The sequence below is a fragment of the Channa argus genome, chromosome 20 (assembly GCF_033026475.1).
Source record: "Channa argus isolate prfri chromosome 20, Channa argus male v1.0, whole genome shotgun sequence".
NCBI classification, from domain to species: Eukaryota; Metazoa; Chordata; class Actinopteri; order Anabantiformes; family Channidae; genus Channa; species Channa argus.
Window position 1 is genome coordinate 14598781 of NC_090216.1, and position 16149 is coordinate 14614929.

General features: G+C 39.9%; 3 protein-coding genes across 4 annotated transcripts; 1 reads left to right on the forward strand and 2 right to left on the reverse strand.

Moving 5' to 3' along the window:
- Positions 1–5: 5 nt before the first annotated feature.
- dmc1 (DNA meiotic recombinase 1) lies at positions 6–3982 on the reverse strand. The gene is made up of 13 exons (XM_067487934.1): positions 3607–3982; positions 3264–3308; positions 3036–3182; positions 2862–2944; positions 2499–2551; positions 2354–2395; positions 2173–2245; positions 1912–2003; positions 1693–1766; positions 1494–1608; positions 1233–1293; positions 1006–1122; positions 6–265 (listed from the first exon to the last, which is right to left on the reverse strand). The coding sequence occupies exons 1-13, from the start codon at positions 3661–3663 to the stop codon at positions 196–198; spliced, it is 1029 nt and encodes a 342-aa protein (XP_067344035.1). The 5' UTR covers positions 3664–3982; the 3' UTR covers positions 6–195.
- Positions 3983–4897: 915 nt separating this feature from the next.
- Positions 4898–7185, reverse strand: tomm22 (translocase of outer mitochondrial membrane 22 homolog (yeast)). The gene is made up of 4 exons (XM_067487564.1): positions 6902–7185; positions 6446–6564; positions 6161–6278; positions 4898–5939 (listed from the first exon to the last, which is right to left on the reverse strand). The coding sequence occupies exons 1-4, from the start codon at positions 6989–6991 to the stop codon at positions 5865–5867; spliced, it is 402 nt and encodes a 133-aa protein (XP_067343665.1). The 5' UTR covers positions 6992–7185; the 3' UTR covers positions 4898–5864.
- Positions 7186–8501: 1316 nt separating this feature from the next.
- Positions 8502–15931, forward strand: maff (v-maf avian musculoaponeurotic fibrosarcoma oncogene homolog F). Of its 2 annotated transcripts, none has more exons than XM_067487563.1 (3): positions 8502–8632; positions 11336–11416; positions 11595–15931. In XM_067487563.1, exons 2-3 carry the CDS (start codon positions 11387–11389, stop codon positions 12036–12038), a joined length of 474 nt encoding a protein of 157 aa, XP_067343664.1. In that variant the 5' UTR covers positions 8502–8632; positions 11336–11386; the 3' UTR covers positions 12039–15931. The 2 variants fall into 2 exon arrangements, with proteins under 2 accessions (XP_067343664.1, XP_067343663.1); XM_067487562.1 differs by having other exon boundaries at positions 8585–8744.
- Positions 15932–16149: the final 218 nt, after the last annotated feature.

Sequence of the window (16149 nt, forward strand, 5' to 3'; positions counted from 1 at the left end):
GCCCACAAGGTTCCTTTTCGTTTATTCAAACACCTCCGAAACACAGAAAATATTGCAAAGCATTTAAATGTAGGAATTACTTCATAAAGCAACTTAGTACAGTATGTTTTCAAACAATAAATAATACATCTATTAAAATCTCTATTTATTGGAACAGGGAACTGCTGTAAAATGACTCTCTCTTCCTTTCATCCTTCACTCCTTGGCATCAGTAACCCCCCCGGCAGAGATGGCAAATGTGGCCTCATTTTCAGGCATGTCCGGGCTAGAAAAAGACAAGAAGAAGAGAAAAATCAGACAAGCAGATTATTTCTAAAGTTTGTAGTGAAGGTACCAAACCTTGTGACCAAGTAATAAACATTAAATTAAAGTCCAAATCTGAGGCCATGTCTCAGGCCTGAGGAGTCCTCAAAATAACATCATTAAATGTTACTTTTAATTTATGCATTTCCATCAAATACCATAATATCCACGTGCTATCAAAATGAACGCCCACCCCATATCATTTCATCCCACAAAAGCTGTGTTGTACGATACATTTTCTTATCCTATTTCTACATGAAGGCCTGTTATGTTGATAAGGACACACACCCTTTATCTAGCAAGTGTTAAACATTGGATGGATTATCAAGACTTTTTCAGGCCTTGAGAATTTGAGGAAACAAAAACAACATGACCGGAATAAGATCTTGTTTTGATAAAACAACAGAAAATTACATGTCCATTCATCCATCTGTTATCTTAAGCGCTTATCTTGTTCAGGGTCTCAGAGCCTCCCCCAGCTGTCATTGGACAAAAGGCGGGAAACACCATGGACATGTCACTAGTCTATCTCCCGGCCAAAATGCCATGTCAATGTGTATGACTGATTTTTATGTCCTTTGTCTACAATGTCTAAAGATGAACTTAAATCTTCATTAATCTAGCTAAAAACATATTGAAATGTTTTGGTGAGATTTTATTTAGCGTCTGGCACTATAAAACATTATATTCCACTAAAACTACCTGTCAAAAATCTTAGCAATTCTCATCTCCCCTCGTCCCTTCCTCAGACTGATCCGTGTGGTGGAAGCATGGGCGAGAATGTGCCCACCTATTGGCTTCTTGGGATCAGCTTGAAACCTAAACCCGGGAAGAAATCAAATTTCCTTCCAACATTTTAAGCAGCATTGTTCCAAGTGCGTTACAGTACCTCATTTTAGTACAAAAGAAGAGAATGTGCCATCTCTTACGTCATTCCCGCTCCAGGATCGGCCGTCATTTGGTTGGTGATGAACACGGCTACATTGTACTCTAAGAGAAACATAAAGTAAATGACAGCCAATAAGTTACTTTGGCAAAACTAGAAAAAATATCTAATGGCCATTATACTTTAATAACTCATTTCAGCTGAGATAGTCAGTAGCAAGCAGCAGTCATTCCCTGAGTGCATCAGATAAAATAAATGACTGATGTCTGTGCCTTTCACATAAATGCACACTGCTGGTTCAGACCTTCAGAAATCTTCTGCAGCCTGGAGAGCATCTGGGCCAGTTTCTGCTGCCGCTCAGCCAGCTCTCCTCGACCAGAAAAGTCTACTCTGAACAGAGCCATGATGGAGTCGATGATCTGGTGGTGGCAAAAGACAAAGAAAGGTGGGCGGTTGGAAATCTTTACCCTTGGAAATTGCTCCTGAGCTTATTCTTTACTCACAAGCAGTTTGAAGACACCTCCTTCCTCATGAAATTTGGCTGCTACAAAGTCCAACAGCTCCATCTGGTGTTCGCCTGACAAGTGAGCAAGATATTAAGTTAAACACAACAAAACATTACAACTATAGTGACAGGACATGGTGTTTCAGTTCATAAATATTTGGCCTTTGCACATCACAAATTTGTCAAAGTATTCTTGTACAATCCTATATAACTATACTGGTATAGGCCCGGGCGTAGAGCACATTGTCTAGCACAGCATCATGGTCCACATTAAACCTGTCAGCGACATCTCTCAGTCTGTCTGGGCGGCTGGAACCAAGTCAAGGGAAACAGAGTAATGTTTAGACTCTGGCTCTGTAACAGAGTTTCTTACTCAAATTCAAATTCAAAGCACACAATTCTTTAGTTAAGCCAGTAGTAATGAAACCGCATACAAGCAAATGTTATATAGTCCTGGTAGCAATTGCTATGAGGATACAAGGTGTTCTCTGTGTCGATGAAGATGACTTTTCCACCTGAGTAGCCATGCTCGCCTGGTAGTTGAGCAGCGACTGGAAAAACACAGCACAGACTCTGCGTTATTGAATTTGTTTGAGTTGTACAGAGATTTAATATTAATTTTGCTGGTGCAGACACTCCCACAAAGGCTCCTGACTCACCACAAAGTGTGTGCGACAGCTGGGTCTTCCCAGTGCGAAACTCTATGCGATGAAATAATGAAAGAAGCCTTAAGCCAACAAGCCTACACAGTATGCTGTATTGAAAAACACAAAGACTGCGTGACAGACCAGAGTGTCTCCTCACCTCCGAAAGCCTCTGTGATAGCCATGCTCTCTATACCCCCACCCAACAATTTACTGCAGAGGTAAAGTTTAAAAGCATAAGGAAACAGATCAACCATAAGAAAGTTTTCATCCGTTAAGCCAATGCCTGCTGGTTCATCCCAAAATTACAGTAACGCTGCACTTCTTAACAATTATTTTTAGGTCTGAGTCTCCAGCAAGTGGCAAAAGCATAGCAGCACTGGCTTAATTGTTATTTGCAATATTATACTTTAGGTCTAATGAGCAAAGAAAAGGTAGTAAACCGACACTTTGTAAATATTACATCACTATTGTATTAGTACAGTCAGTCTGCAAATTATCCTCATTAACATTGGTTCTTAACTCAAACTCCTGGCTCCCAGTTGTGATATGAAAGACCTGCCTCCTCTTTGCGCTGTACTCAAAGGCCGTCTGGAAGCCAACATTCTATAATGTAAATAACATTACCTCAGATATTAAAAAAATATTTGGTTTTTCATGTTTAAAAGTTGAAAATTTTAACATAGAAAGTCCCTACCAGCATTTTTCCAGCTGCTTCCTTGATTTTTTCTACTTTTGCTTCTGAAAGACCCTTAATGTTGCACAGAGCCTTGCGAGTAGTCATCTGGATCCCCTTCACAGTGCATATGCCCACTGACTTCAGTTTTTTAATATCTGCCATATTCTTTGGTCACAGAGGAGAGAGACAGAAAATCTTGCATAAACAAATGACTCTTATTTTTATGTGAAAACACTGTTTACTCACAATCCCATGTTTCTGAAGGAGGTCAATATCTTGGAAAAAGGACTCCTGTTGGGGTCAGAGAAAAATTAAATTGAGCTGAGACAGATGGCAAGATTTAAATTGTATTATTATCTTGAGTCATCTCAAAAAGGTTTAGTAGATAATATATGCATATATTGTATCATGGTAAAAGTTATGCTAAAGTTGATTCCTAAATAGTTCAGCTATTCTCTTGAGTGATAGTTAACATTTGTATTTTTATTACGTGTAATGTTAATGTAAATTAACAGTTATAGCTACAGCTATATGGAATTATTTTCCAACTTAACTATGCGTAGCAAAAACATTAAATGGAGTGTCTCACCTCGTCATCCTGAAAATTTGCATCATCTTCAACAACCTGGTCCTCCGCAACTTTCATTTCCAATGTACTAACACTAACAGTATAATATAAAAGGAGAAGCTAAAACGTATTTTACTGGTTTGATTGATTTACTGTCACTTAGTGAAATACTAGTTAAATGAGTTAGCTTAAACAATAAAATGCTAACTCTGTTTTACTCTGGTCTTTAAACAACTTTATCCAGAACAAAAAACATTCAAACTAACAAATGCACGCATTTATTTACATTAACTAGCTGACGATTATTAATATTAAGTGAATATTAGAATAAATAGTGCTAAAAGTTAGAGGGCTAGCTGCTCTTTAGTTGAATTAAATAGCTTCGGCAACCGGCGGGAATTTCCGAGTTCAGGTGTATTCACGTGCATCTGGAAATTTATAAATTCACCAATTGAGCGAGGACCACAATGCGCACTATTTGCTTTCAGGAGTGCTTCTAAAATACTTTATGAACATGTACTCTCCATAAAGTCTCTCCAAAATTCATAGCAGTTCTGCACTGTCAGAAATGCTAATTAATTAAGGCTGTGAGGCAATTCCCCTTATAATTCTCAGGACCAGGAGCTTAAAAGAGCATAAAAGGCAGCATATGTCGTAAGCATTTAACACATTTAGTTTTCTGAACTCACTGTTGTAGGATGGTGGTGTCCTGTAAGTACATTAATAAAAAGGTCTATGTCATCACTACGTTGTATTTCCTCATTATAGAGCTGTCAAATAATACACAGCATTAGGAGCAAATGCTTAAAATAAAAGCATTATGGCTGCTTTAGATTTACAGTTTGGATTAAGCTCTGGATGAAAAATAATAAGATGCACCTGTGCTTTTCTTGCCATTACAGGTAAAGTGATTTAAGGCCCCTTGGCAAACATTTTATGTCTCTAAATCATGAATTAGTAAAAATGTATATAAATGTAGTTTTAGAATCTCTATATATCTTAAAACACAAACTATTTAAACATGTAATAGTAATTCATCAATGGCATAGCATATTTGCCTTTGACATCTGCCTAGCCAGTAGATAAAGGAACCAAGATTTCATTTCTGTTTTTTTTAACAAAAGCAGAACTATTAGCAGAGCTATTTTAGCAAATACAGTTCAGCTTTGCTTGGAAAATCCTTTCAGCGCCAAAGCATTCACGTGCATTTTCATTTTGGAAATGCTTTTTCTAGTTGCAAATTGCTTTTTTCCAATAAAACTCATTATGATCATGATCATTAATTAACTGATCAAATACACTAACAAAAGCGTTTCCTCTTGGTTTGGTGTTTTATTTACAGCAGCCATGTTGAATACAAAAGACTGACATGGATGGTGTACTGAACAGAGAAAAACTGAGAAGTCCCACATGGATGATGCCAGAAAAAATAAAATAAAATAACTTCTCACAACACTAAACATCAGGGGAGTATTAATACATTAAGTATTAAATCTTCTTCAACAAACAACCATATTCATTGAAAAAAAAACTATAACATGTTTCATCTCAAAAACAAACAAAAAACAACTAACTTTGGACAATCTGAATTTTACAGCATTATATCTAGTGTTGTTACCAGACACAAATAATAAAAGCATTTAACGTGGCTAGTATGAGGTGAGAGACATTCCACCTTGAGATACATGGTACGGTGAATTGTGACACATGCACGGACAGAAACCGATGATTACATTTGCAGAACTATTCTGTAGACCACATTCCTACCAATTAATATCGTCTACAGTATGATCCACTTGTTACAATTCAGCCCTGCTTGCCAGATGTTACCATGACTCTCACAATACTAATGGAACGAGCAAGTGAATGATGGACAGGACAACCCAAAAAAAAAAAAAAAAAAAAAAAAAAAAAAAAAAAGACTGCAAAAACCAAGAATCAATATCTCCACATTATTTAGATTTTCAAATTATCCACCTGTGCCTTTTTCCCCTAAAGAACACATTATTTATGCTGATACAAGAAATGAATTAAAAAGGGGAAAATAAAAGCAGTGCTGCTGGAAATCAGTCTTTGCATGATGTTGGAGTCAGGAGAGACAGTGAAAGATTTGCTTAGCCAACCCAAACTATTTGAGTGAGCCCAATGTTGCACTGCACACAGCTTTCCTTTTTTCCCCTAGTTCTTTGCTCTTCTATCCATCTCTCTGTCTCTCCTTGCCAACGGCCCTGCTTGTCGCTAGCCTTAGATCTCATGGTCAGGTTTGCCCTTCCTGTTCATCACATCTTGCTAGGTGCAGCAGGCATCATGCTCGGCATCCCACCAGACATTCCAGTGTTGGGCCCCAACAGGATCTAGAGGGAAAAGAGAGAATCAGTGAAGTGGTTCATCAAAGTTGTCATGTACAGTGCTTATTAAATTATATATATTCATATTGCATCTACTCCCAAACTATGTTAACAATTCTACTAGCTGTTACATTGTTCAATGTACCTAGTGTGAATAATCTCTTCTATGCTTGATCTGCCACCTGGGTCTCAGCTCTCACTCAACACACATGCACACAAACACTCACCTGTCTCTGCTGTTGTAACTGCTGCTGCTCCATCTGTAGCCGTTCTGTCTCAAACACCACAGGGAGCACCAAGATCATGAAGGAGGTAGTACCCACCCAAAGTGCAGCACGGGAAAAACTGAAATGGCAAGTTCACAACCTCATTCGTTTCTGATGTGTTAAGATGTGTCATTCTTTGGTACAGATTTTGTCTGGATGTTGCTGGGTTAAAAGCGAATTAGGAGTTTCAGAGCTTTAGATATACACGTATTGATTGAATAAACAGGACAACACTTTAAGACATACCTGTACAACTTCTTGACCAGTGAGACAGAGCACTGTGCTGACACCTCAGCAGCTGCGCGAACTGTGTCAGGAAACATCTCTGTCAGACCCCACAACCTCTCGCCCAGTGTCTCATCCAGCTGAAGAAGCAATCGAGAAATGTTGCTTATGAATAATAGCACGCAGAGAACACAAGTTCACACTGACAGTTGGCCTGTCCTGGAGTTTGCCACAGACTGGCTTTATTAGTAGGACATCTATGGATAGTACAACACCTTTCAAGGAGTCATGAAATGAACTGCTCAGAAACCACAGACACTTCTGGTTGCTAACGTTAGCTAATTAGCTTTGGTGCAACCACGTTTTAAAACACGTTGAGCCAATGGAAGGACAAACTACAACCTAGGCAGTCTCTATTTTTTTTAAATTATCCTTCACATTTCTACACGAAACCGTGGAAGAGGACTGAATACTTGCATCTTCATCTTCATCGTCGTCAATCTCGTCCTCGGGGGGCCGGGTAAACACCGGGCCCGCAGCGGGGGAAAGCTCCTCTATTGCGGCCATATCTCCTACTACCCCGCTCCTCTGTGCCAAGTTGGATCCGATGGTTACACGGCGAACAAGTCGCTAAAAACACAGTTAATCCCACAGTCAGTGTAGATTAACTGTGATTATTTACCACCGGCTTTCAGTGTAGCTAATGCTAGGAGGCGTGGATCAACCCCACGACTGTCCGAGGTCACAATGAGAAAACGTGAGTCTTGCCGGGGTCGAATGACGCAAACGGAACCGGGGTCAGTTTGTTCCTTCACCAAAAATAAGATGCGCCACCTGTCGAAGGGACTGTCTAACAGCATGAAGTTTAAGAGCTGGCTAAATAACAAACGTGCAGGTCCTCAGGGACACCTGTCTCTGCCTGTCCCCAGACTATCCCTACACTACCCACTGCTGATTACCTAGATCAGGTGTCTTCAGTCACTGGAAAGTTGGAAGATACCAATTCACTTCTTCTTACATTCCACCCTGATCTAATTTGGTATCTTCCAGCTTCCCACTGACCAAACTCACCTGATCCATGCAATCAGCCAGTGGTGGACAACATATAGACCAGAATAGAGGACCAGGATTGAGAACCGCTGGTGTAAGTGTCAATATGCTTCGTATTAAATGCAGGGCCTGGTTTTAAAAAGCTTTCATTAAGCCTAGTCACAATTTATTATTTTGGAACTTTTATAAACGTCACTATTTTGTCAGAGTGTTGTTTATATGGGACAAGAATTAATCACTTAAGTGTCAGAAATCAGGCTACATTATAGGACTGTGATGTGTTGGCTTTACAAGTTCTTTATTCCCAAAAAGCACATCTTCCTTTAGCCTTTCTTCAGATCACCGTACTGTCTTTTGACATCACATATTTAGTTATTTTTTAACACTAGTAAACCAATATAATAACAAAGAAAGGCGTACAAATGTCTGTTTTGAAGTTCTCGCCAGTGTTTTGCCATTTAGTGCAGCTGAGTAGTAGCCAGGAACTGTAGCGTAACCACAAAAATATTGACTTTTCCTTGTGTCTGTCAATGTGAAGCTAGTTTAGATACAGCAACCAATTCATGGCTTTCACTCAAAATTGAAATATACATTAAATATACATTTACATACATACAATGTACCATGGACGTCCATGGTGCAGCACCAAAATGGACTCTGAGTTATTGGACTGTTCAGTGTATATAATGAGTGTATATAACCTAATAAGAATAATTAGTAGTAGTAGTAGTACTTTAGTTGGCTAGTAGCAATAAACAGAGTGTGTGATTTCCTGAGGGATTATGAGCTTCTGTGTTTTTAACTTTAATTAGTTATTTTTAGTGCTGGATTTTTCAGCTGCTTATGCACTGTTAGTAAAAGATAAAAGATGACTTTCAAGGCTACGCCAGTTTTTTTATCCTTTTCCACAGAAGCTGATCATGCTGGGAACCGCGCATAGAGGGTGGTCATGGAAAAGTTCTGGGATGCAGGGATTCCTTGTTTACAACTGCCCCGAGTACACGGAGGCGGGGTTAGCTCCGCCCTCATTCTTTAGGCCTGACGTCATTGTCGCTGGTGTTTTTTATGAATGAAAGAATCCAACCTCAGAGAGCAGCGGAGTAATTCCGGGAAAAGGCGGACTGACATTTTGTCGCCAGAGTCGCTTCGATCCAGCAGGTAAATGACCCCTTTTAACTGAATGTTAAATGTTAAAAGTATTTAGCTGGAATCCGTTAGAACCCGCCGACTAGCCGAGGACTGGTATCCGTCGGGGACCAAACAAGGACAAGTGAGTAGGCAGATGTTTGGTTTAATGTCCCTTTGCTCGTCAGAAACCGTTGATGCTAGCTGCTAACTGTTAACACTCCTAGCATGTCTGAGATGATGCGGACAATTTAGTCCCACTGCTTATACTTAAGTCTCTATATCCGTAGCTTTTGACACTCGAGTGGGCTTCTCGCTTTTATTTTCAACTCTCTGCGTTAAAACAATTTTAAATGGATAATTGAAGGTGATTTTAAAATGGATGTCGGATGGCTGTTTACTACAGCAGTTGCCTTTACGCTGAGCTGGCCAGCCCGTGTCCCTGTAAGGAAGAGTAGGATTCTGGATCTAGTTAGATGAATAACTGCGGCTGCTATTTGTTGTGTTGTTAGCTACTTAATCACGAGGCTGATTAAGTTTAGAGATGTTGATTGTAGCTTGAATAAGGCGGTGCTGTGTCCACTTGTAGAGTTCCACTGTGGTGGCGTTACTCAGCACGTACTGTGTCCCCTAAAGTGATTTTCATAGTGAAGTTTAAACGTGGACACACTGTTCTGTTTGGACAAATCGGTGGTCACAGCTGTTTTTTTCGAGGTTTGACTGACTAGCGGTCTTGGCGGAGCCGAGCACACTGTTTCTTGCTGAATCACCCTGACTTTACGAAACGGCGGTCTCATCGGTTTACAGCCGGAGTCCGCCGGCTGGTTGGACAACCGCTTGCAGCAAAGCTCCGCTTCCCACGCATTTCGGGAAATTGATTTTATTGTCAGCAAACAGACCATCAAACAGGTGTTTTATTTGGCATAGGTGTTTCAGTAGCGTGTAGGCCCACATGTTTCTTTAAAGCTTATTTCTAGTGTGGACTTTTACGCAAACAGGGGTTTGGATTTCTAGATGACCGCTCCCCCTCCCCTCCCTCCACCAAATGAAACAACCTTTTAGAGGAACTGTGACTTTGAAACTTAAATGAGTCCTTTTTTCCTTAAATGACTTACTTTATGGACACTCCTCCTGTCTGGCTGCATGTATGAACAGCTGTAAGAGCAAATTTGAAGCCAGAAAAAAAGATCATTAAAGAAGAAAAGGGGGAAGAAACAAGATGCTTCACTTCTGTAATGTTAAGTGGAAAATGGAACTACTGTTTATAAAAGTGAAATTATCCTTTTTGATCATGTGCCAAACGTTTAAGTCCTAGTTTTCTGCTTGCTTCTCAATGTGATTGACTAACGTTTTTGTAACGGGACATGATCTTAAGTGTTCTAAAATAAAATGCGTTACTTGGACCGTTTTCAAAACCACGGTAAAATTATGTCTTGGGTTATAAATATAAGAAGTGAAGAAATTGAGAAATTCAAGTGCAATGTGACTTGATGATACCTAGTTCATCAAAGAAACTGCCAAAAGGTCAACATCAAACCCCAAAGCAACCGCGGGCTGTATATTGTCACTCATGCAATCGTGATGGTTGCGTTTTTTTCCTGTTTTTTCACACTACGGGGCTCTACAGAGACAGAACGAAAGCCCATTCACTTTGAAAAAAAAAATCCGATGTTGCAATAAATGTGACAGTAGACTTGTTCACGCTCCAAAAACAATTTGGGGGAAAAAACATGATGATGATGATAAGGATGATGTCAGGGTTTGTCTTCATTAAATGATATCAAATTCTGAGCTAAAAGGTCTGTGCAGCTTCCATCAGCACACTGTGGAGCCTTTTCCATCCCTTATTTTAGTGAGGACAGAGTTGAAACAGAATCAGCCTCAAAGTAAAATGTAGAGTCATTTTATCAACATGACAGTGATCTGAAGGCAGCAGCCAAATCAACCTAGAAATGACTAAGGGGGAAAAAGACTGCAGTGTAAGTTGGCCCACTTAGAATTTGGGACTTTAATCCCACACAGCAATATTTGTGAGCTGACCTTAAGAGGAGTGTAGGAAGTCCCCACAAAGTCTCTGAACCTTTGAGTGAGAAAGTGAGGAAATGTCAGACTGCTGTAGTGTTGAACAAACATTGCTCCTAACAGTTTGTTAGTTTAAAGAGGTGAGGCTGTTTATCTGCAAAACATTTATATAAAGTCAGAAATAAGCAGCAAAATCAATCTACATCAAGTTTTATTGTTAGTAGCCTTTATCCAAAGCACTTTACCCTTAAATATTGAAATGTATACAGTTACTAAGTTACACTGGTAAGAAAAATCTTGCACAAAAGCAGTTGTTTCTCACAATTAAACTCTTTTCACAACAAAAACTATGAACCGTTGGTGTTGTGTTGACAAGAGGAAGTGTTAAGGGAATTGGTTAGGACACCTGCTTTGAGCAACCAAACAGCAGACACATGATAACTTCCTTCTCACTATTCCAGCTAACAGAAAAAGGCATGTCGCTTTCAAAACCTCCTCTTCCTTTCATATCAAGCCACAGTTTAATGAAAGAGCACATTTGGAGAAGCATGAAAGATCTGTGGGTTCTCCTTCTTCTTTAGCTGCATGACTTGCTGTCTTGTGAGCGTGTGGTAATTGTCAGGCCAGATATGGGCCAAAAACAGCATGATGTTCTGAGACACATGTGATAACATACCTTTTATTGTGTGTGTGCTTCTGTTTCTGTTCTTTCAGAGCGTCTGTATCTGTGTTGACTTGAGGGGAAGAACTGAAGATATTTGGATCATGACAGAAAGAAACAGCAAAGCCCTAAAGGTAGAACACAGCCGGAAGCAAAATTCACTTTTATTGTCTTAAAGAGACTATTTTTACCAGAGGAAACTGCAGTGCCCCCTCCCATTTTTCTTCCTCTTCCATGTTTTTTTTTCTTCTTCCTTTGTCGCAACATCCAACTGCATCTTCTCATGTCCAACCTCCCCTCTTTTCTCTCCAGGTGAAGCAGGAATGTGGCGAGAACGTGCCCTTCCTGACGGACAGTGAGCTCATGTCCCTCTCAGTCAGGGAGCTGAACCTACACCTGCGTGGCATGTCCCGTGAGGAGATCCAGAAGCTCAAGCAGCGCCGTCGCACCTTGAAAAACCGAGGCTATGCTGCTAGCTGTCGGGTCAAGCGGGTCTCCCAGCGCGAGGCCCTGGAGCAGCAGAAAATGGAGCTTCAGAGGGAGGTGGAGAGGCTAGGGGCTGAGAACGCCGGCATGAGGAAAGAGCTGGAGGGGCTCGGCGCACGCTTGGCTGCCCTCCAGAGATTCGCCCAGGGTTTGGAGGCTGGCGGGGGCAACCTGCTGGCTACTGCACCGCGCCTTAACACTGCCTCAGTCATCACCATCGTAAAGAGCCCACCACAGGCTCAGCCACAGAGGGAACAGGAGCCATCCTAGAATAAGCTGCTGAAACCAGACTGGGGGAGGGATCCACAAACTGCAATAGAAACAGACATGCCTACACACACACACACACACACACAAACACACCGACGCAGGACAACAGGAAGACAACATTAGTAGGAAAATACTAAACACTTGTCTGCATCAAGACTCGTTCACATTATAATTCACAGGAGTAATTCAGTCATGTGTGACATAGTGTTGACAGAGAGCTGCATTGTCACCACACAAACAACACAACGGCAATGCTTTATTTTCCAAATTCAGGAAAATCATCTAGGACTGGGAGAAGTGTCTTCCAGTTACTGCGGTTTTGGTGTCACTTTATGGACTGAAATCTATTGAAGTATTTCTGAACATAATACAATTTTAATGTGAACGAGGGGTTGAGCACTGGTGCATACGCATACACAGACAAATGCACAAAATCTTCACACTCTTTCCTTGATCCACATTGGGTGTAGACAATGACTAACTGGACTCTTGACTGAAGCCAGACCAACACAAACAGAGTTACTGTACATCACCATCTCTCAAAAAATCCGACCGCGACCAACACAGCTTCTCTCTGCTTGGGGTTATGGCACCATACAGATACGTCACACTGCATTCTTGGTGCAGTTGTGGTGTATGGTTACTTGCTTTTTCTCGCACCAGGATCATGTGTCTCAGCTACCAGACAAAAAAAAAGTGTCCAAAAGCATGAATCACTTTAATACAGAGTTTCTCAACCGTGGTGTCACTTGATATGCAGGCAGGTCTTGGGAGCATTCCAGGACAAACATTGTTTAGTAGTTTGAAAAGGATCAGTGTGGAGTTGTCGCTCCATGCTCTTCAATATGCCAAACTTCAGCTGATTTGACAGCTCTCTAATTGCATGGATTATGAGAATTTGGTTGAGTAACACTGTATTTGTGAATCATGCATTCCTCCAAGCTGTTCATTCAGTCACTGCTCCTTGCTTATTCTATCAGTCTGCGTGAGGGGAAACAAGCCCTGTACTGCTTGTGTATACATTTCTTACAATAATGCAGTGCCTTCAGTGTATGTAGTGGTTATAAGAATGCAAACCTAACAGGGAAAAGGGTAAAAAAACAGACTTTAATCTGTACTTGATGGCTGCTCTTTACTATTCCTCTGGTTTCTCCTACTTTCTGAGCTATAATCCCACATCACCTATTTCACAAACCCTAACTGTGCAGTAACTTTGCTACACTCTGATGTGGCTTCTTTGTTTTTCATATCTGACTCCCAACAACAGATGTTGGTCATTTTGCTAAAAGTATGTCAAAGCAGAGTCACATCTGGTAGGAATTCAGGTTGATACGAATGCTCTGCACACATTCCCTTATGTGTTTTTATTTGTAATGTTTGTATGTGCCGTTGAGAGACGAAAGTGTTGGGTGACATTTATCAGAGATATATTCTATATTTTATTTGTATTTAAAGGTAGATATTATGAAAAGACAAGCTAACGAGTGCTGTGATGTTCTACGTGTTATGAGAAGTACTTATGAGTAGTCTGGGGATATTCTCCCGTCCGATTATTGTGTTTGCGACGACGATTAATTTACAAAATGTTAATTATTAGCAGTGTAGAAATATGCTCAAAGCCAATGGCCATATTGCTGTATGATGATTGTCGTATGTGTGTGTTTTTTTGTTTGTTTGTTTGTTTGTTGTTGTTTTTTTGCCATGTTTGTACTGGCTTGTCATAGTGGAATATTGGAGGGATATTATTTTTCTATCGATTTGTATGAGAAAGGTGTGAAAAATTACGGTCACCTATGAAGTGGCGTGGTGAGGCCGAAAAGCAGAACGTTAAAGGAAACCAGACGAGTGGTGAGAAAGATGGAGATGAGGAGGGGACAAGAGGGTTGGGGAGTTGTTGGATGATGGAGAAAGAAAGTAGGCAAGGCAGACTGGAAAAGAAGGTAGAAAAAGGTGGTGCTTTATTCACTTGAAAACCTCCGTCAGTCGGTGGGCCTGTTTGAATCAAGACATGCTCAAACAGGCTTGGATATCATGGAGTCTAGGCCACTGAATAGTGCTAGCAATATCATCCATAAGCAGGCATTATAACACAGACTCTGTTGACAAATAACTCCTAATGATATGAGGAATACTATATTTAGCTATATAAATATCAGTGTGACAAAACATTTATTCTCAATATTTTAACGTCTGTCAAATTGTGCTGGATGTTTTGTAATACTTGCAAAACAAAAATGGTCTTTGTATTTATTGTATTTTTTCTATGGTGAAAATTTAAGTACATTGTCTATTTTATATATTAATTATAATAAATGTTGTACATATTGTACATAAAATGGTGTGTTTGTAGTTGTTGGCTAGATTAGGAGTGGACGCACACGGGTGGTGCAGAAAGTAAGTGGATATACAGGATAAGTTTCACAAATCTGTTGCAACATAATTTGCTGACTCAGGTGCAGCAGCACGCCACTCATGTTTACTTCAGCTCCTCTGCTAAATCCCTGATGGTTGCCTGTGAACGTCACGAGTGTTTGTACTGCGGCCTGGTGCTTGTTTTGCAATTGCTTTAATAGTGTGTAGTATTTATACAGCATAAGACATTTAATTTACTGCAAAAATGTAAAACTTACTTTCAATTTGAGAAGTTTAGTGTAATTTCAGATTATTTTATAGAAGACTATTAAATAGTTTCACAACATTTAGAATTGTAGAATTATCGGCTGACAGGTTCAATCTAAAAACAGTAATTCTAACATTGTAAAAGTAGAATTCATGGCAGCCGCTGTATGGAATGGTATCAATTTGCACAGTTTATGCCTGATCGGTGTACATGCATATACTATTTCAACTTACATTTCATTTTTTTATTAGGTAAACCTGTAGTCTAATGCAAACTAATACAGCAGCTCTGCCATGAATTTCACTTTTACAAGGTTTTAATTTCTCAGATTTTAGGTTGAAACTGTTAGGTGATAATTATACTATGTGTTTATTATTGAGGTCACGCTGGTAAAACTGGTGAGCCACATCAATATTTACATTTTGTGTTTACTATTTATTGTGGATTATGAATACATTTTTTTTCTGAAATAAACAAAACCATACAATTATATTATACAAGAAAATTCAACTGAAATACTCAAGGAGACATATGAGGGCACAACAGAAACCCCTGCTGCTAAGCCTCCACAGCAGGACCCTCAAAGGACCTCAGGCTGGTTTTCCAGCAAAGTGGTCAAAGGTGTATGTGTTAGTGTAACTGTTGTGGGTGCTGTGCTCATCGTACTGGGTTACTTCCAGTCCTGCCTGTTGGACTGTCTACCACCTGCTGAACCATCAAGGGCAAGTGAAACAATGTGTCTGTCTGTGTGTGAAGGTTTTAGTGTGTGTATTTGTAGCTTGTGTGCCTTGACCAGGATTTGCTACCCCTGCAAGATGCACACAACAGAGAAACACAAGCTTCAAAATGGGCATACCTCTTTATAAAAGGTGTACAGCCCAAAGTTTATAGTGTATTCCTTTATGAATGTGTGTGCGTGGGTTTACTCAGGATGCTCTGCTCCCAACCCAGAGTTTAATCTTAAATAATCTTATTAAAACAAATCTACTGTGGCAAACTGTTATTGTTGTGTAAAACAAACCTCTTTTTTGCACGATACAGCTTTAACTGACATTAGTGGATTGTGTGGCAAACGGTGTTCAGACAGTGATTTCTTGAAGTGATTTCTTCTAAGCCCATGCAGTGATGTCCAGTAGAGAATCGTGCCTGTTTATCCAGTGCTGCCTTAGGGCTCGAAGATCACACACATCCAGTTTTAAACTTCAGCCTTGTCCCTGAAATGCTCCTTTTATACCCAGTCATGTTACTGACCTGTTGCCCTTTAAGCTAATTAGTTTTCAAATGCTCCTCCAATTTGTTTTTTAATTTGTGGCAATTACTTTTCCAGCCTTTTGAGCTAATATTTTCCATGAAATGTTAACATTTCTCAGTTTCAACACCTGATATGTTGTTTATGTTCTTTTGTGAATAAAATGTGAAATTTGCAAATTATTGCTTTCTGTTTTTATTTACATTTTACATCTTTTCCAAACTTTTTTGGATTTGGGGTTT

What these genes read in the sequence shown, in the direction of transcription:
- tomm22 (XM_067487564.1), bottom strand. Translation starts at nt 6,991, where the DNA reads ATGGCCGCAATAGAGGAGCTTTCCCCCGCTGCGGGCCCGGTGTTTACC. An exon ending in CTGGTCAAGAAGTTGTACAG is followed by an intron (nt 6,279 to 6,445) that starts GTATGTCTTAAA and finishes TTGCCATTTCAG; the next exon opens with TTTTTCCCGTGCTGCACTTT. An exon ending in AGTTACAACAGCAGAGACAG is followed by an intron (nt 5,940 to 6,160) that starts GTGAGTGTTTGT and finishes TTTTCCCTCTAG; the next exon opens with ATCCTGTTGGGGCCCAACAC.
- maff (XM_067487563.1), top strand. Translation starts at nt 11,387, where the DNA reads ATGACAGAAAGAAACAGCAAAGCCCTAAAG. An exon ending in GAAACAGCAAAGCCCTAAAG is followed by an intron (nt 11,417 to 11,594) that starts GTAGAACACAGC and finishes TTTTCTCTCCAG; the next exon opens with GTGAAGCAGGAATGTGGCGA.
- dmc1 (XM_067487934.1), bottom strand. Translation starts at nt 3,663, where the DNA reads ATGAAAGTTGCGGAGGACCAGGTTGTTGAAGATGATGCAAATTTTCAG. An exon ending in CAAATTTTCAGGATGACGAG is followed by an intron (nt 3,309 to 3,606) that starts GTGAGACACTCC and finishes TGACCCCAACAG; the next exon opens with GAGTCCTTTTTCCAAGATAT. An exon ending in GATCCTGGAGCGGGAATGAC is followed by an intron (nt 1,123 to 1,232) that starts GTAAGAGATGGC and finishes TCCCGGGTTTAG; the next exon opens with GTTTCAAGCTGATCCCAAGA.